Genomic DNA, 20539 nt, shown 5'->3' on the forward strand with positions numbered 1-20539 from the left:
AATTGATTTTCAATAAGAATGCCAAGACATGGGGTTGGGGGCAATGGCACTGAACAACTAATATCAAAAAATGAAACTGAACCCTATCATATATAAAAATTAACTCAAAAAATCATACAATTAATCCTATCTAATAAAGAGGTAATATGCAAATTGACCCTTACATCCTTACACAAGATGGCCACCCTCATGTGGTCAAATTTGGTTGCCACAAGATGTCCGGCAGGGGAGGGTGGTTGTGAGCGATCAGGCCAGCAAGGTAGGGCAGTTAAGGGCACCAGGCCAGCAGGGGAGGGCAGTTGGGGGCAACCGGGCTGGCAGGGGTGGGCAATTAGGGGTGACCAGGCCTGCAGGGGAGGGCAGTTAGGGGCAACTGGGCCAGCAGGGGAGAAGTTAGGCATCAATCAGGCTGGCAGGCAGGCGAACAGTTGGGAGCCAGCAGTCCTGGATTGTGAGAGGGATGTTCGACTGCCGGTTTAGGCCCAATCCCACAGGGATCAAATTAGATGAGGAACAGGAAAATGCTTTACAAACATTTGGTCAAACTGTAAAATGTTTGCGCCTGGCTATAAAGCAAGTCGGGTCCTGGGCTAAGAAACTCCGAGGAGGCTAGTCGCTAGGGAGAGGAAACCGGTGTTGCTATGTGAGGTCATTACCCAGCATCCACAGTGACTGTTTCTGGGCTAGGCTGGGCTGTGGGCTTATTTTGCACCATGGGGTCTTGGCAGTGTTGACTGCGATTTGTTGGGTTGTTGCTCTGGGGTGGTGGTGGGGCTTGTGTCCCACTTGGGGAAAGCCTGGTGTTGGTTTGCTGGCACCATCTTTTGATTTACAGGATGATGCTCCAAGTCACACTGGCCAGAGTTGAAATAATCCTCTCTTAATTTCTTAGCCCCACCCTTCTGTTTATGAAGTCTTTCATTTTGTTCAACTCCTCAGAGGACCCTTCTAGATGGAATGCTTCCCAATTCACGAATCACTTAATAAAGACTATTTTTTTTACTGGTTAAATTTCTTTAAGAGAACTTCACATTTACTGGTTAAATTTCTTTAAGAGAACTCTTCTAATTCAATAATGAAGAGATAAGTAAGTCAACTTTAAAACAGTCAGAGGAACTGAAAACACCTTTCTCCAAAGAAGATATACTAATGACACATAACAAGATGCTCAATATCATTAGCCATTAGAGAAGTGCAAATCAAACTCACCATGAGATGCCACTAGGATAACTATTTAAAGTCAGATAATGAGTAGTGGCAATGATGTAGAGAAATTAGAATCCTCATACACTGCTATAGGGAATGTAGCAAGATGAAGCTACATGAAGCTACGCAACACAACCTGACAGTTCCTAACTGTGGCGAAGGTTGAGCAACCCTGTAATCACACTAAAAACCATTGAATTATACACTTTAGATAGGTAAACTGTATAGTATATGAATTATAGCTCAATAAAGCTGTTAAAAACAAACCTAAGAGATTTTAAACACTGAGTTGGGAAATAAAGAAAAGTAAATAAGTAGAGACTGGACAAGTGAAAAGAAGGAAAATTTTTAGTTCTCTTTTCTGAAACTCTGAGACCTCTGGGAGGATAAATGCTAACTAGAAGAGAGATAAGCTGGAAGCAGGCGCATGACAGGCCACATGATCAAGTGCACAGAAAACAACCACACCTCCTCCAGTCACAGGCTACATCATGTTTCCGCTCCAGCCCATCCCTCATGCAGCTTTTAACCACTCCGACTACACCTCCCCCTTCCACTCTCCCCATTGCGGGACTGCCTTTGCAATTTCAAATTCTCACCCTCTCTAAACAAAATTAAGTCTCCAGCTGCTACCCCCAACTTGCTGCCTACTTCCATCAGATCTACCAAGCAAGGAATAATCATTACCATAATAATAGCAACAGATAATGTGGTTAGATAACCAACTAAAGAATTTTTAAAAGCTTCCAGCCCTCCAGGGCAGAACCAGAAGCTTTTAGATTTTATTTTCCCTGGGAGAACTTAATGCTTCTCATGGTTTTAAAAGTGGGACCAAAGAAAACTCTCTGTGAAGACAGGAAAGTTAGGTCCAAAGAGGAATTAACAGAGAGCTGTCCCTGGGAAAAACATGGGGGAAAAGGAGAAGCTGAAGATGTAACTGGGAAAATGGACTAGCAGATCAGAGGACAGAGGGAGGGGAAGGATGGACAATGGTAACATTACCATTGTAACTAGCTAGCTAAAATTAAAACAGGAAGAGAGTGCCCTAGCCCAGTGGTCGGCAAACTCATTAGTCAATAGAGCCAAATATCAACAGTACAACGATTGAAATTTCTTTTGAGAGCTGAAAACCGACTTCTGCGCATGGGCCACAAAGTTTCAATCGCACTGTACGTGCACGCCCGCACGTGGTATTTTGTGGAAGAGCCACACTCAAGGGGCCAAAGAGCTGCATGTGGCTCGTGAGCTGCAGTTTGCCGATCACTGCCCTAGCCAGTTTGGCTCAGTGGATAGAGCACTGACTATCGGACTGAAGGGTGGGATCTACCTTTGATTTTTGACACTATGTTCAATAAACGTTTAAGACAACAGTGATTATCAGCTATTATTTACAAAAATTAAGTACCAACTACATGCTGAACTCCATCCTAGGTACAGCATCTTAATATGAAAAACTTATTGAATTATTCAACAGATATTTATACTTACCATGTGCTCTGGCACATTTAGAAGTTTGGTTTCTTGCCTCAGCTATTGCCTTTGCCTAGACATTCTTCCCCAATATTCAGTTAACTATCCGATCTCTTTCATGTCTTTATATAAATGTCACCTGCACTAAGAATCACCTTGACAACCTATTTAAAATTTCATCCCATCCTAATATCTCACCATTACTCCTTTCTTGGCTCTTTTCCTTTTTTCCACAGCATTTATCACCTTCTAACAAGATATATTTTATTTGTTTATAAAGGGTTTTTTGTTTATTTAGAATGCAAGCTCCATTAGGTCAGGTTCTGTTTTTTCTTCTATTAGTCCCAAATGCCTAGAACAGTTTCTGGGTCATAGTAGGAGAAGGTGATCAATGAGTGTTTCTTCAACAAATGAATGACTGTTGAGAGGCACAAAAGGAGCTATGTAATACTTCATTCCTAAAATCACTAACGAAAGGGAGGGATTAAGAGGTACAAATCATCAAAGCCAGTGTTTCCCAAACTTCTCTCATGATGAGAATCACCTAGTGGAGTTGTTAAACTACAGATTCCTGAATCTCAACTAAGAAGTGCTAAACTAGAATTTTTGGGAACATATAGGTAAAATTGTATACTTAACTAGTGCTTTAAGCTTAAGATTCTAAGCTGAAGAGCAACAGGGGACAAGGGTTTAAAAAGTCTTTCTGTTATCAGCTTTCTGGGCCACAACTCAGTCTATCCTTAGCAATTACCATATGCTCTCATTATTAATGAGTTGTTGGCATTCCTAATTTAAAATTAATTATAAAGTACTTTTTATGACTATAAAATATACTGCTTCTACAATGCCCAATCTAAAAATCTACTCTTCTTAACCTTTAGTCTACCAAGATCAACAAAGTCATGGTCTTCTGAGGTGGGGGATATATTTAGCAGATGACTTTTTTCTAATGAAAATGTTATTAGGACTAGCTCTTAAGTATCAGGTGATAACGACAACCTAACAATGTGAGATCATCTACCAGGTGATTAACAATGAAGAATGCAGGTCAGCTACTGGGTAAAATCCAGAAGCCACTCAAACCATTCCAAAGACAATAGCACAAGACACTACTCACTTCCTGAACTGAGCCTCGGAACGACTTTATGAGTCTGTAAATAGTTGCCAAATTATAACACAGATGGCAAAGGTTTCATTGATGTAGAACTTTATGATCAATGCCAAACCATAACCAGTGCTAAGAAATGAATCTACTTACTCTAAAAGGAGAATTAATTTTCTAGATTGACAAGTAGGAGGGCCTTGCAGGTACTGTCACTTTTTCCATTTGTTTCCTCTTACCACTCAGGAAATCTACCAGAGTAAATTCTTCTGAGTGACAAAGCTTGGAAATATTATTCAGTACTGATATTTACTCCTTAATCCAACAAATATTACCAAGAACTGTGGAAGATAATAGGAACATGACACAAGACAGGTCCCTCCCTCATTGAGTCCACAGTTTAAGGGAAAATAGAGATGGCGACAAAGTAACTACAAGTAAAATGAATGACATAAAGATGTAGAGTGGTACTGATGCATGGGGGCAGGGAGGAGCTGGAAACAGACCTGAGAAAAAAGCCAGATCATTGAGGGCCCTGAGTCCATGCTAAGGACTTTATAGATTCTAGCCTCTGGGATAAAGGGAAGCTTTGAAAGGTTTTCAGGAAGAGACTAATAAGTTTTTTTAAATATCAATCCCACTGAAACCGGTTTGACTCAGTGGATAGAGTGTCAGCCTGTGGACTGAAGGGCCCCAGGTTCAATTCCAGTCAAGGGCATGTACCTTGGTTGTGGGCACATCCCCAGTGAGGGGTGTGCAGGAGGCAGCTGATGGATGTTTCTCTCTCATCGATGTTTCTAACTCTCTATCCCTCTCCCCTTCTCTCTGTAAAACATCAATAAAATATATTTTAATAAATAAATAAATATCAATCCCTATTAATGCAGCTTTAGTTTAGACAATGGGCAGCAAGAATGAACATGGAGGCCAGTTTAGCCAAAAAAAAAACTTCTTTAGAATTTATTGGTGCTTTAACTTGAGTTTTCTCACTAAATGCATGCCTTTCGGCTTACCATTTAACTTACCCACACGTTAGTTTCATCATTCACTTTTTAATAGAAATTAAGAATACATTAAGATTGTGTTCTCTACAGACTGATGTTTACATGTTAAACACTATTGTATTCTAGGTTCAGGAACCTTCTGTGTGGCTGACCATGGCTTTTTTTCTTCCTCCTCTGTTTTGATAGTTCTTGCCCAATTAAGTGCAAAATTATTTCTCTAAAAATGTTTCTGAAATTAGGTAGCAAGATGGCTTTCTCCCCAAAGAGATGAGCCCATCGAGGTACACCGATGCGCCTGACTCCACTAGAGCGTTTTTAAAAGGCATCATAATGAAAGGAATTCACCTAACTCATGTACAACTTATTAAATATAGTGCCTTTGAACACTAGTCTCCTGTTCAAGCCTTGTTCCCATGAGGAAATCAGATTTGAGTCCCATTTTTAAGTGACCCCTGCTCTGGAGCATCACCCTTTTGTAGAAATGAAAATTTCCTGTACTTGTAACACCATCCTCATGATTTCCTTAATGTAAATCCAGTTGCAGGTAAGCCAAAATTATCTAGGTCCAGCCATCCAGGGGTAACATTTAACCTGTTCAGCGTAAAATAAATATCATTTCAGAGACTATATACGAACAAAATGAAAACTCGGACTACACCTAAAAAAACACACCAATACCTCATGTCAGTCTAATCCATTCCCCCATCCCCCAACCCTGTGAGTCTCGCCCTAGTTTAACTTCTGGACATTCGTGCCCCTTCCTCCATCTTAAAGAACCAGGATAATGATAAATAACTAGCACCACCATCATCTTGAGTTTTCAAAGTGGAGAGGCCCATCACGTTTCTGTCTACTATCTGTAAAGCCAAAGGAGACATTCTGAGCGTGGAGGAGAGGTTCCTCCCCTCTTTACGCACGAGAGGGGCTGAAAATGTTGTCAAATTATAAAGGAAAAAAGAGACAGATTCAAAGATGAGGCTGGGACGAGAAAAGCTGCTTCGTGGCAGGAATCCAGACCCGGTGAGGAAAGTCAAGAGGAGCCCAGCGAGGTCAGAGAAACAAAAAGCAAAAGCGGACTCCTGACAGTCTGGCAGGGGACATGGGGGAGGAAGAGAGGGCAGGATGGAGTCATGGGGGGTGGGATCAAATACGGAGAGGCGGGGGGCAGAGGATGCGAGGGACTGCGGGGATGGGTGGAGTTGGCCTGAGAGGCCCCAGAGAGGAGCAGGGGGACACACAGCCCCTCCAGGGGCCCGGAAGGGCAGGGCAGGGCGGGCGGAGGGACAGCCTCACCTTGGCTTTGGGACGGCTGGCCTTGGCCTTGGCCCGGCGTGCGGGTCTCACGGCCTCAGCCATAGACCCCACGGCGTCGGGCGTCGCTGTTTGTTTTTGTCAACCCCCTGCGCTTCCCACAACCTGCCCAGCTCCGCCCCCAGGCTGTCACATGATCACATCTCCACCACTCCCGGAGAAGGGGCGGCAACCCCTAGCCTCTACGGGCCGCAGCGTAGGACAAACCACTCCGGGAGCGCTGCTCACTGGATGCGGGCGGCCCCGCCCCCTTGGCCCAGGCCCCGCCCCCTGACCCCGGCGCTCCGGGCCTCCTGGTTCCTAGGGGCGCGCTAACGCCTCTGAGCTGCATTGGATGGCGGGGAGCGGCGAGGCTCGAACCCTCCGCCTGACAGGTCGCGAGTCAGTTTCCAGAGCTCTGCCGAGCCACGCTCGGTCTGGATCCCCCGTGTGCTCACAAAGGTCAACCGCGTTGGCTTAAAGGAGCCCGGGGAAAGGTGCTTGCCTGTTAACCTTATTTTGATAACCCTACCAAGTCAATAATTTTTATCGTTCTCATTTTATAGGCTGAGACTAAGGCTCAGAGAAGCTGAATTATTTGCCTAAGATCACACAGCTAGTAAATGGTGGAGCTGGGATTTGAACCAATGCGGTTGTGTAGTATAAATGGACTGTGAGATAGGAAGCCAGGCTAGGTCCCTCCATTTTTACGATACTCTATACTTACACACTGAAGCCAAGAAGAGTATCAGAAATATATTGTTTAAAAGACACTGGATTATTTATAATAGTCACAATGTTGACTGTTGGATATTGGATTTATTTTTTTCTTCAAGTGTTCCTATAATAGTTTTATTTTATTGTTTAATAATAGTTTTAAATTATATTAATAATATTCTTTGTTTAATGTATTTTTATTGATTTCAGAGAGGAAGGGAGGAGAGGCAAACATCAATGATGAAAATCATTAATTAGCTGCCTCCTGCTGGGGATGGAGCCTGCAACTGAGCATGTGCCCTCTGCCCCAATGGAACCTGGGACCCTGCAGTCCGCAGGCTGATGCTCTATCCACTGACCAAACCAGCTAGGGCTATAATATTTTTAAATGTGTCTGCAATCAGTGTAGAAGTACAGATAATAAAAATTAACACTCCTCACCCTAAAGTTAACCATTATTTTTAAAAATATACTTTATTGATTTTTTACAGAGAAGAAGGGAGAGGAATAGAGAGTTAGAAACATCAATCAGCTGCCTCCTGCACACCTCCCACTGGGGATGTGCCCGCAACCAAGGTCCATGCCCTTGACTGGAATCGAACCTGGGACCTTTCAGTCTGCAGGCCAACGATCTATCCATTGAGCCAAGCCAATTTCTGCTAGAGTTAACCATTATTTTTTTAAAAATATATATATATATATTGATTTTGTACAGAGAGGAAGGGAGAGAGATAGTCAGAAACATCGATGAGAGAGAGTCATCAATCAGCTGCCTCTTGCACACCTTCTGCTGGGGATATGCCCGCAACCAAGGTACATGCCCTTGACTGGAATTGAACCCGGGATCCTTCAGTCCCCAAGCCAACGCTCTATCCATTGAGCCAAACCGGTTTCGGCTAGAGTTAACCATTATTAACAGTGCAGCATACATGCTTTCACACTTTTTCCACCTATGTACAAATATCACATTCTGAAATACTCTATGCATGTATTACCTGTGACCTTTTAATTTATATTTCTTTGTCAGGGAAGATAGTTCTACTTCATTTTTCCTTTAATTAATTAAATGTTCCATAACTTTATTTAAATCAACTTCTTGTTGGTCATTGTTATTTCCAATTTTTTCACTAATAAAAACAATGCTTACAAGTGACCATACTTACATATTTTTGTGCATGTGTACTACTTCTATAAGATAGATTCCTACCTACATTGCTGCTCAAAAAGACATTCTCATTTATTTTTATTTTGGGCAATTTTCTAATTGTATTCCACAATTAGCAGTTAGTTCTCATCCACATTAACTGTTTCTAGACTTTTTAAAGTGGGGACAGGTATGCAGGTGACCAAAATACAGAGCTTGTTTGGTGAAGCTTCATCCTTATTGTGTTCTGGACAACCACACCAGATACAATATGGGACATTACTTATACCTTTGGCACAGACAGCTTAGGCGAGCCTGGTGCCCATGCCACATCTGGAGCTCCCATCTCCTTCATGGCAAATTTCCAGATCTCTTCGAGTGCCTGCGGGGCTCACTTTTTGAAACCCACTCCGTGGATGTGCCTGTGAAGGTTGATGGTGTATTCTCTGGTCACTATCTCACTGATGGCAGAATGTTCCCTATTCTTCTCACCGCCCTTCTTTGTGGGAGTCATTATTGTCGGGGGCACGTTGGGAAGCTCTCCTTTTAGTAATATCAAAATGCCCTCCAATGGGTTATACTAATTTTATTGTACCTTTCATCATTTAAAATAATTTTTAAGCTCAGAAAAACATTCCAATCAATTGAAAACAAAAGCCAGACATTCATAAAAGGAGTATAATTCACATATTGTATTATAGCATCCCCAAATGTAATCTGACCATGATTCCTGTGTCAGCCAGCATCCGGAAGAGCACTTGTCATAAGGGCTTCAGTGAAGGCTGCTGAACCAGGAAGTATCCCGGGGTGGACCTTTCTTAAACTTGCTCGCTCACGAAAATTAGATTCCAAGGATCTCTGTTGCCATCTGGTGGCAACTCCCCATTGGTGAAACCTCTTGTGACAATTTCCAAGAAGTCATTCATTCTAGTTAATTACTCCCTGTACATTATTCTGTATGTGGCATTATTTCGTCATTCATGGCTATTAAATGCATTTTAAAAATTATTTTTCAAAATCATATTCCTTCTAAATTATTTCAGTTTCGTGAGACAATTAGCTGGCAGTGAAAGTTATTATAAAAAATATCCAACCTACGTTTTTAAAAAAGACTCTTGTATAGACCTTTTACTTCTATAGGAAGAAATACATAAAATTGTATTTTTCCTATTAGTTCCCCTTTCATTATTTTATTTTCTAAAAAAAAAAATTTAAATGAGTCATAGAAACAGTTATTTGCACCCCCAAAACATCAGACACTGCTGGCGTCCTGCTTGTATCCTCTGAGCATTTATTTCTGAGTATGCAGACCCAAATTCCAGCAGCTAGCCCCTCTGAGCCTCAGCTCTCTCTTTGGCTACATGTATGACAGGATGAAAGTGCCAGGGGAATAATGCACTGAACTGAAAGCAACACTCAACCAGTGGCAGATGAGAGCTGCCATATAAGTAGTTACAGGTCACAATTGTAACCTCCAAATATTTATATGTTGAAATACTAACCCCCAGCACTTCAGAATGTGACTTTATTTGGAAACAAGGTCTTATCCAAGGGTAATCAAATCAAAATGAGGCTATAAGGGTGGGCTCTCATTCAGTACAGCTAGTGTCCTTATAAAAGGGGGGAGGGGATTGGGACACAGACATACACACAGAGGGAAGACAGCCATCTTTAAGGCAAAGATGCCTAGAGCAGATCCCTCCCTCACAGCCCTCAGAAAAAGCCAGTCCTGCCGAAACATCTCATCATTGATGTTTCTCATTCCTCCTCCCCCTACCTCTCTCTCTCTCTCTCTCTCTCTCTCTCTCTCTCTCTCTCTCTCTCTCTCTTTCTCTCTCTCTCTCCCCCGCTCCCTTTCTCTCTGAAATCAATAAAAATACATTTTTTTAGAAGATACCATTGGCAGAGTATTTATTTTGATTTTGGAACTCACAACTGTGAGGCAATAAATGTCTATCATGTAAGCCACCTAATTTGTGGTACAGCAGCTTTAGCAAACTAAATACCCAGCTCCCTCACCCAACCAGTAGGAGAACTGAGGCTTGTGTTCTGGTCTATTTCCGAGTCCCTAGTGGGAGTCAGCTCATTCCCCACATTGGCAACTATTTTTTCACTTCTCTTTCCTTTTTGACTTCCCACTTTAACACTGGTGTTTGCTGGACTCACTTCCTAGATAAGCAACTTGATTTCAAGTCTCTGTCTCTAGACCTCCTTCTGGGATAGCCCAAACTAAGACATTTAGTATTAGAAATGGAGCTCAGATGTCAGGATCAGATACTGGAATTAGATCCATTCCCAGTAAGACGGTAACAAGGGTCTCACTGTTTATGAAAGTAGAATTGTGAGAAATTCTAATCTAAAGCATCACAATTATTACTCATCTATGGTGAATCAGGGTAAGATTCAGAGGAATGGCATCTACCATACCAGCATAGAAGCACACATGCACAAAAATATGTAAGTATGGCCACTTGTAAGCATTGTTTTTATTAGTGGAAAATTGGAAATAACAATGACCATCAGAAGTTGGTTTAAATAAAGTTATGGAACATTTAGTTAATTAAAGGAAAAATGAGCTATCTGTCCTTACAAGGAAATATCTCCAAGCTTTATAAATTAAAAGGTCATAGGTAATATATGCATAGATACTGAGTATTTCAGATATTTTTCACATGGGTAGAAAACGAATGAGAGATTAATAATGGTTAACTCTAGGGATAGGAGTGTTAACTTTTTATTATATATATTTATACACTGTTTGCAGACACATTTAAAATACTGGCCCCGCCGAAACCGGTTTGGCTCAGTGGTAGAGCGGACTGAAAGGTCCCAGGTTCGATTCCGGTCAAGGGCATGTACAGTGGCTGCGGGCACATCCCCGGTAGGGGGTGTGCAGGAGGCAGCTGGTCGATGTTTCTCTCTCATTGACATTTCTAGCTCTCTCTCTCTCTCCCTTCCTCTCTGTAAAAAAATCAACAAAATATATTTTTTTAAAAAAATACTGGCCCAAATGTGTCATGGCTCAGTGGTTGAGCATTGACCTATGAACCAGGAGGTCACGGTTTGATTCCCAGTCAGGACACATGCCCAGGTTGCAGGCTGAATCCCCAGTGTGAGACATGCAGGAAGCAGCCAATCTGTGATACTTTCTCATCATTGATGTTTCTATCTTTCTCTCCCTTTCCCTTCCTCTCTGAAATCAATAAAAATATGTGTGTGGTTTTTTTTAAAAAAGATACCAACAGTCAGCAGAGTAGCTCATATTTACTAAGTTTAACATGTATTTGGCTTTGTTCGCTTTACACTCTATTTCTCCACTGGCTGTTTCCCTATGTTCTCTTCTAGGTCACTATTCTTTCATATTTACTAACTAGAGGCCCAGTGCACAAAATGAAAGCATGGGGACAGTGGTGTCTCTCAGCCTGGCCTGCACCCTTTCACAATCTGCAACGCCTCAGGCAATGTCCAACTGCCAGCTTAGGCCCAATCCCCATGGTGATCAGGCTTAAGCCAGCAGTTGGACATCTCTCTCACAGTCCAGGACCCCTCGGGGGATATAGCAGTGTGTCAAGTGGCAGGTGGCCAGAAAGGAGCCTAAACCAGGGCCAGGGGGCTGCTTCTGCATTGAGCATCTGCCCCCTGGTGGTCAGTGCACATCATAGCGACCAGTCATTCAGGTCATTCTGCAATAAGGGTCGCTTAGGCTATTATATATATAGGTATGTGTCATGGTGTCAGGATGCAGGTGGGAAAAGGATAGAAAGGGGCCCTGCTCTCATGGAGGTTAAGGTCTAGGAGGGAAGCCCAACCTTGAACAACTGATTTCAAGAGTGAATCATGTAATTAACAAGAAAAATGTGGGAAGAAGAAAGGGTACAGCAGTGGGGTCCCTGAGGAAGTGGCTTTGAAGCTGGCATCTGGAGGATTAGGAAGTGGCATGGCACCAGTCTCCAAGTGGGTTCCCTCAATGGCAGTTTGTCTTTCTGTATTCTAACCATGGCAAGTGTGGCAAAGGGCCAAACAGCACTTGGGAGAGAGATATGATTAACACAAAAATGCAAAGTAAGTCCCAAATCACCAAGAACCTTTATTTCACTTATATCAAACTGAAAGAGCATTTAAAATAAAAATACTGTTCAATTCATAAAACACGTTTACATCAATCACACTTACTAATAGAAAAGTGAAATCCCTGACGAGTTGCCCATAATAAATAAAGCACTCAGGATGTGCTGAGTACGAAGGAAAATGTCCCGAGACCGTTCAATTTGGGGAAGTCAATGGCTCTTTGCAAACTTCAATTTCTCAAAAGGAAATCCAACTCCTTGTCATGACAAGGAGCTGCCACTTTCAATAGCACCTTACATGAAAAGAGGGAAAATAATCCAGCTTCTTCCTATCAACTTGCCCATAGCCCTGGGAAAGCTACTGCACAGAGCAGGAGAAGAGGATATTTGCCTTGTGGGAACAGAATTTTACAACAACTGAATAAGTTCCAGTGCTATTTTAACTTGTCATGAACTAAAATGAACTGCTTTCTCAGTGTATGAGTGTTGTACAAAAGGAACGTAATTTCCCCATTGTTTGGAGGAGACAAAAGAAGATCCGGGTTTTTTTGTGAAAGGGTTAGGTTGATGCTTTAAAGAAGACCCAGGACTGAGGGCTGGCTTTGTAACTCTAAGTTTCTCTTCAATTAATAGTCAAAATATCATATCTCATTGATTCTAGGATGTACTTTTTTCTTTACAACTTTAGCATCTCCAATTCAAATGGGCTTGGCCAATTAACTATCACAAGTTAACTGTCAACTCTCTCGCACCCTTCTTTCTCAGTGGTATACATAACAGTATATTTTATACTAGATGCTTCTTCATTCAATTAAATATGGTGCTGTGTAGTTCAGGAGACACAGTAAGCCACATAAAAATAAACCTGACATTTAAACCCTGGTAGTTTTCCCAACTGAGAAGATGCCAGCAGAAACATTTGGTGTCTTACATTTCAACATGAGCATCAGCGCCCTCAGGAAGGGTACGAAGATCGCTGATGTGGGCTGAGCTTGCACTCTAGTTCTGGTTCTGTCCAGAACCAGCTGGGACAACAGTAAGGAAATTGATTTCACACTTTTGGGCATCAGTTCCTCATCTGTAAAATGAGAAAATGCGATCTGTGGGCCTCTAAATCTTCGAGCCAAAAAGGAAGGTGATTTCAAATCTTGCACCTTTGAGAGTGTGTCACTGTGGGAGTGCCGTAGCACGCTACCCCAAAGCCCTAGGAACTACTTGTGCAGGCTGATGTTCAGACACCTCTCCAGAGTTCCCCATCCTCCAAGAGTCAAGGCTCTAAATCCAGAGACTGTTCTAGCTCAAGTAAGAAATGCAATTCATCCACAGCTTTAGTAACTGATTGGGAAAGGATCATCCTTGAGCCTCGGCCAGTTTGTCGACTTCTTTTAGAAACTGCAGAACTCTACTAGCTAAGTTAAACTAAATGTCTACCATGAATTTAAAATATCAAAAAATTACAGCAGGGTTCACTTCAAAGTCCTCATGATTGACATAATTTCCAGGGATTCGGCTGCTTTGAGTGCCCCCTTCAGTGCCAGAGAAGCACCAGCCAGAAAAATCTCTGTTTTTCTGAAAGAAAATAACAAAGAAATGTCATTTGAATTAACCATTCACCTCCGCACCCTGATCCTACCTTGAGATTTTACTCAACATGAATAGAAGAAAACACATGGCAAGAAATGGGTATTCCAAATGATAAATGAGATGTGATAATAGCATCCATCCGTTTATGGGAAACTAGAGGCCCAGTCAGGACATTCGTGCACTGGGGGTGGGAGAGGAGAGCCCTTAGGGGATTTCCAACTGACGGCTTAGGCCTAAGTTGCAGGCAGACATCCTTATTTCTGCCATGGAGGCAAGCTCCCGCCACCACTGCTGCACTCACCAGCCATCAGCCCAGCTTGTGGCCTAGAGGCACTTTCCTGTGGGAACGCATTGACCACTAGGGCACAGCTCCAGCGTTGAGCATCTGCCCCCTGGTGACCAGTGCATGTCATAGTGACCATTCATTCTGCCATTTGGTCAATTTGCATATTACCCTTTTATTATATAGGATAATACATGTGTTTATATTTTTGATACACATATTTTTTAATTCAAAAGTTATCATCTGTTTGGGGGATATAAAGTACAGCATAGAGAATAGAGTTAACAATATTGTAATAACTATGTACAGTGTCAGGTGGGTACTTGAAGTATCAGGGGGAACACTATGTAAAGTATATGACTGTCCAACTACTATGCTGTACACAAAACCAGGAAGGGGGCAGAGAGATTGCTCCACTTCCATTATAACTTCTTGCATCCTATTTGCCTCTCCTATCATTCCCAGGAACACACTAAGATTAGAAATATGCTAGAGAAATAGTAGGAAGAGTATTTGAAGCTCTCAATGTTAAATTGTATATTTTGGGAATGAGCAATAAATCTGAATTGGCCAAATAAAAATAAATAAATAAAAGGACAAAATATGCAAGAGGGTCAATTCTTTTTCTAATATGTTTTTATTAATGTTAGAGAAAGAAGAAGGGAGAGGGAGGAAAGAGCGAGAGGTGGAGGAAGAAACATCCATTGGCTGCCTCTTGTACTGGGGATCAAGCCCACAATCAGAGCATGTGCCCTGACTGGGAATCAAACTGGTGACTTTTTGGTGCATGGGATGATGCTCAACCAACTGAGCCACACAGGCCAGGGCAAGGAGATCAATTCTTTAAAAACAGTTTTTAATTAAAGAAGTAATAAATTTTCATTGCAGACAAATTAAAACAAATGGTCAAACAAGAAGAAAAACTATTACTTGTTTGGGAGCATATCCTTTCAGACCTTTTCTACATATATATATATATATATATATATATATATATATATATATATATATGCATATCTACCCCAAGATATGCCTGATTGGGTTAAAAATTATACTTTATGAGAAATTCCACTTGATATTGCTATTTTGGCTTCGAAGGCATTTTGAAACATTTGTGAAGACTGACAGTGACTTGGGGCATGTTGCAAGCACTTGAATGCCAAAGAATATGAATCATCTTTGCAGCGACGGTTGTCTTAGTAGTCCTGCTCTAGGAATCCTTGTGGTTTGCTGGTTCAGAGCAGTAGTAATCTGGTGCAGGATGACCCTATGATGCCCTTATGTGTTGGTAAGTGTACTAATATTTGCATTATTTCTATTGACTTCTTTTTACTTTATTTTTCCCCTTTGGGGAATGAAAAAGTAAAGATCATGTGTGTTTTGCTTGTGAGCATTGCTTTTAATGTAGATGAGTAATAGCCACAAAAGAGCTTAATGAGAGCAAGAGAAAGGGTTGTAGAATAATGAATGAAGGGAAACTACCCTCATTCAAATAGGTATGGAGTGGTCTCCAGTCCCCTTTCAGTGGTGAATCTAAAGAAGTCACCCTGCAGAAACCCCACACCCACCAGCACGCCTGGCCCAAGAACTTGCTTGCGTGCAGTGGTGTTACAAAGAAGCATCAGCCCTGGCCAGGTTGGCTCAGCAGGCCATGGGGTCAGCCCAGGAACCAAAAGGTCATGGGGTCAATTCCCAGCCAAAAGCATGTACCAAGAGCATGGCCTAAAGTAGGTGTGGGAGGCAAACCAATCAATGTTTCTCTATCTCTGTCCTTCTCCACACCTCCTCCTCTTCCTTCCTTACCTTCTCTCTAAAATATCAATGGAAAAAAGGTATCCTCTGGTGATAATTCAAAACAAACAAACAAAAAAGCACCAAAGGCTTCAAAAATATTATCACCAGTCTAAATACACCTTGATGATGTAAAAATTAATGGCTCTTACCATTGATGTTACTGGTAGATCAAACTGTAGTCATCAACCAAAGAATAATCTGGGTCATCTGCAAAGAGCAGAACACAGAGCAACATGAAGCCAACATTTTTTTCATAGGATCTTAGCCCTGACAAATCAAGGTACTTAACTCAAAGATTCCAGTGATTGCCCTTTTGTAAAGCCTACAAAAATGGTAGTCATGACTACAAACCAGAGAATATTCTGGAAATTCCTTTTTTTTTTTTTTTTTTTTGCCCTTTTTCATCCATGTCTAGCTATTGCCCCTACAGTAAAGTCATCTTCAAATGTGGACAAAAATAAATCCCGTGTTATTATGTAATTATAAGACAACAAGAAATAAAATAATGTAAATCCTTATGTTCTTCAAAGATATAATTTCAGCCATTAATTTTTCCCCCAGTTACTAAATTTTTTCTAAGCTGCTCCATGCAGCAGTAGCTGTTTCTCCCCTCATTCCCTTGAACATAGTTAGGTATACCTTTCTTTTATTCAAATATAGATATTTGTTCTGTCCCTATTATATGCCCAGTACTGTGTTAGGTATTATGAGTGGTACAGGAAAACGAAAAGTGCCTGCCCTCAAGGATCTCCTCTTTATCCAAAGAATATAACTAACAAAAAATGCTGACATGCATGTTTCTCCCAGAGATATGGTAACAGTTTGGAGGGAGAGGGGAAGACTAGTGACTAGTGAAAAATTCAATTACGGGCAATGCATAAGATATATAAGATAAAATAATCTCTTAAGTCAGACTGCCTTCTAGGAAATTCCTTTTGACACTCCAGGAGCTAAATTCTCTTGGCTAGCTATAAAATAGACATCAATTACCAAATTCCTCTGTGTGACACATACCATTACAGTAAGATTCTAATATAGACTTATTGTTTCAGAAATTTGATTCTATTGTAATTATTCCCTTCTTTCCCTTTATTTCACAATTCTAGCTACTCAACCTTAAAGAAACTCTGACAAGCATTTCCAAATGTCTTTCTTGCTGGCATACCTGGTATCTTAGGAATTGGGAGAGGTCCTCTCCTGTAAGAAATGAAAACCACAGTCTTTCAGAGAAGTTCTTGTTTTCCTAGTTTTTACATAACACAACGAGCATTTTGCAGTCTCCTCAGATCTAGCTTCTGTTTAGAAGGTCAAGAAAAGTTCTGATGAAGCCAAAGGCCTGCAGCACTGACACTGGAATGCAAGAAGCAGACATTCTGCTATGCTGAGGAGCGAGATGCACCGTGGTCAGACGCACAGGGCCCTGCTCCCACAACCAGACTGGCAGGAGGAACATCTCAGTTGTGTGGGCAAGACTTCCTGATCTTGTACACAGGCACATTCGCGTGTGAAATGGGAAGTACAAACAGCTCCTACCTCACTGTGAGGATTAGAAGAGCTAATTTCTATGAATTGTTTTGAATAATGATGATGGTCATGCCATTTCCCCTCTCTCCTCCCCCCCCCCCCAAAAAAAAACAAAAAACACCCCATTATCTTTTTTAAAATTGTATTGAAAATTTAACAACTTTGCCGAGACCGGTTTGGCTCAATGGATAGAGCGTCGGCTTGGGGACTGAAGGGTCCCAGGTTCGATTCCGGTCAAGGGCATGTACCTTGGTTGCTGGGCATATCCCCAGTAGGGGGTGTGCAAGAGGCAGCTGATCGATGACTCTCTCTCATCGATGTTTCTAACTCTCTATCTCTCTCCCTTCCTCTCTGTACAAAATCAATAAAATATATTTTTTTAAAATAGTCTGAAAATTCAACAACTTAGACTTCAAAGTGACTGTATATAAAACAAAAGTTCCTCTTCTCTCAAGATGTTTTATGTCGAGGCAGCAAACTTTTCTGTGAAGAGCCAGATGGTAAGTGATTTAGGCTTTGCTGGCTACAATCACTTCTCCTGTACAGTCACTGCAACTCTAGTCAACTCTAGTGGGAAAGCAGCTATAGACAGAATGCAAACAAATAGTTTGGCCTTGTTATAATACAACTTTATATAGCCTTAGCTGGTGTGACTCAGGTGGCAGGATGCCATCTCATGCACCAGAGGTCACCACTTCAATTCCCGATCAGGGCTCAGGCCTGGATTTCAGGCTTGATCCCCAGTAGGGGCTTGGTTGCATGCAGGAGGCAGCTGATCAATGTTTGTCTCTCCCTCTCCCTTCTTCTGTCTCTAAAATCAATAAACACATATTTTATAAAAACTTTATATATCAATACTTAAGGGGGGCAAGGGGATGGAAAAGGGTATACGGGATAAATAATAATGGAAAAAAGTAAAAGAAAAAAGAAAAAAACTCTAGACAAAAACAGAAATTTGAATTTCATATAATTTTCATGTCATAAGACAGTATTCTTTTAATTTTTTTCAACCATAAAATACTCACAGGCACTACCAAAGCAGGCAGGTCAGATTTGACTCACAGGGGGCCAGAGTTTGCTGACTCCTACTCTCTGCAGGCGATGAGAACGGCATAGGACTCATGCATGAATAATACAATTCACATTGGGGCATGATATTGTCCTCTCTGAGCTATGACTGGAGAAATCCATTTCACATTTGTCCTAAAATAGCTATTTCCAAAAATCTAGCAAATGCAGCGGTAGCTATGTTTCCATGCTGATGTCTTAGAACACTAATGACCCCCCAAAAAAAAGTTTATTGAAAGTATTTTTCTTCACATGAAAAGAAGCTGGTCATTACCTTGCTAAGTTCTGCCCCGTAGCCTTTCCCGATGGGGCTGCATTCTTCTGGGGGCAGTAGTAATTCTCATACATGATAGGTGCTAGAGCATCAAGAAACAAAACATGAAGAGGCAGGCGTCTTCCACTGTCAACAACGTATGACAAGAGAATTGCTGAGGTGAAGCCCCGCCCCCACAGCTCCATTCACCTGGGGGAGTCTGTCCAGTTTTCCGTTGATTCACAAAGTACTCAATGTCCTTCTCGATGCTGCACATCTCTAAACTCTTACGGACTTCTTCATACATCTAACAACAAAAGATACATCCAGGAAGAGGGATTCCATAAAACGTGTGATGTGGCTTATTAAAACAGAGGTTTTGATATATGGCTGACTCATTTCCAAATTTTATTTTGGAAAGATTTTTTTTTTTTTTTAATACTGATGGGGCAAAGTAAACAGATACCAAGTCCCAAGACCAATGCAACACAGGGACACAAAGATAATTACTTAAGGAAAAGTTCTTCCATTCCATCCTACAGGTTTTCTTTGTGTTTAATTGTTCTTCTAAAGCAGCAGTTCTCAATCTGTGGGTCGTGAGCCCTTTGGGGGTCGAACAACCCTTTCACAGGGGTCGCCTAAGACCATCAGGAAACAGAGATATTTACATTACGATTCATAACAGAAGCAAAACTACAGTTATGAAGTAGCAACAAAAATAATTTTATGGTTGGGGGTCATGGCATTAGGAAGGTTGAGAACCACTGTTCTAAAGTGAATGCATCGTCTGAGTGAGAGTGGCTATTTCTTAGCAAAGAAGGTTGCGATAACTTGATTCTGGCCCCTCTGAGATCCAGGTTTCCCATGAGAATTACTGTGCACAAATTGAACTTGAATAATGCCCAGGAATGCCTTGAAGTAAATCCTGAATCCTAGAGTGACCATTAGCCAGGGCATCAGTCAGCTGCTAGTACTTGGTGCTGTCCTGGAGTGCCCCTTGGGACTCACATTCATGCTGTAACACCTCTGTCTTCTATAGATTAAACTGTATTTAAGGTGTCCTTACTCTGCCCTCCTGCTCTGAATTTCTTAAAGAAAAAGTCATAGCAGTAAAATAGGCCAAGAGGCAGGCAGGTTGGGTGCTTAACTGGGTCCTTCTATCAACCAACTGGATAAGTGGCCTTGGATAAGTCACTGAACCTCTCTGCGTTTCAATTGAGAGGGGTGAACTAATAAATGTCTACAGTTCCTTCCATGCCAATGGATGCCGCTGACTTACCTCATCGCTGGTGACACACTGTTTTGACAGCTGATTCACGTGTAACCACAATGCATTCCGAAAGAAGTTTATTCGTTCATATTCTTGAGCTTCAAGCACCTAGAGAAACATAACCACATGTGAATACATATGCAGAGAAAGGGGCCATTTGTCTAGATTGACTATGACTTAAGAAACAGTGTCACCCCTCAGGTATGCAAGCTTATTGTCCACTTAGGGTACTCTCCTCACCAAAGGACGCAGATGGAGTCCCATATGGCATTAACACAAACGGAAGGGGGTATAATTCTGAAGGTAAGCAGTTATGATGAATCCAGACACCCTGGTTCTAACCAGATTCCAGCTCACATTTCCAACTGCCTAAGGGGCATCTCCACCAAGGCAGCCTGCCAGATCTCAGGTCAAAACTTTGCCCCTCCCTCCACACACACACACACCCTCAATGAATGAATTCAATTGGCAAGATTGGTCAATTGATCATAATTGTTGATGCTAGTTGATGAGTATATGGGGGTCCTTGCACTTGTCCTCTAAAATTGTGGGGGTTTTAAGATATTGCCTGAACAAGTTTTTTTGTGTGTGTGGTTGTTTTTTTTTCATGTAAATAACAACTTTTGGAAAATCAAGCTATTCTATAAAATGGATGCTATTCTATTCAACAATGAATGCAATATATTCATGTATTTTTAAAATATTGAATACAACATTTTACAGTGTAGAATGTTAAACATATACAAGAGAGGAGAGATACTAT

At 41.5% G+C, this 20539-nt stretch overlaps 2 protein-coding genes and 1 pseudogene across 6 annotated transcripts in view; all 3 read right to left on the bottom strand.

The window, feature by feature from the left end:
- The window catches only part of EPG5 (ectopic P-granules autophagy protein 5 homolog), a 75044-nt gene extending 68833 nt beyond the window's left edge, over positions 1 to 6211 (bottom strand). For all 5 annotated transcript variants that reach the window (XM_045574885.1, XM_036418084.2, XM_045574884.1 and 2 more), the window contains exon 1: positions 6076 to 6211. In XM_045574885.1, coding sequence (XP_045430841.1) covers positions 6076 to 6138 — 63 coding nt within the window. In that variant the 5' untranslated portion in view covers positions 6139 to 6211. The remainder of the gene's footprint in view (positions 1 to 6075) is intronic.
- Positions 6212 to 7703: 1492 nt separating this feature from the next.
- Positions 7704 to 8948, bottom strand: LOC118707591 (annotated as a pseudogene).
- A 3052-nt stretch (positions 8949 to 12000) lies between these two features.
- PSTPIP2 (proline-serine-threonine phosphatase interacting protein 2) overlaps positions 12001 to 20539 on the bottom strand; it is a 58770-nt gene continuing 50231 nt past the window's right edge. Inside the window, exons 10-15 of the mRNA XM_036418102.2 lie at positions 19786 to 19884; positions 18717 to 18813; positions 18528 to 18609; positions 16827 to 16858; positions 15811 to 15868; positions 12001 to 13569 (exon numbers count right to left, since the gene is read on the bottom strand). Coding sequence (XP_036273995.1) covers positions 15819 to 15868; positions 16827 to 16858; positions 18528 to 18609; positions 18717 to 18813; positions 19786 to 19884 — 360 coding nt within the window. The 3' untranslated portion in view covers positions 12001 to 13569; positions 15811 to 15818. The remainder of the gene's footprint in view (positions 13570 to 15810; positions 15869 to 16826; positions 16859 to 18527; positions 18610 to 18716; positions 18814 to 19785; positions 19885 to 20539) is intronic.

This window comes from Pipistrellus kuhlii, unplaced genomic scaffold, assembly GCF_014108245.1.
Source record: "Pipistrellus kuhlii isolate mPipKuh1 unplaced genomic scaffold, mPipKuh1.p scaffold_m20_p_6, whole genome shotgun sequence".
Classification (NCBI taxonomy): Eukaryota; Metazoa; Chordata; class Mammalia; order Chiroptera; family Vespertilionidae; genus Pipistrellus; species Pipistrellus kuhlii.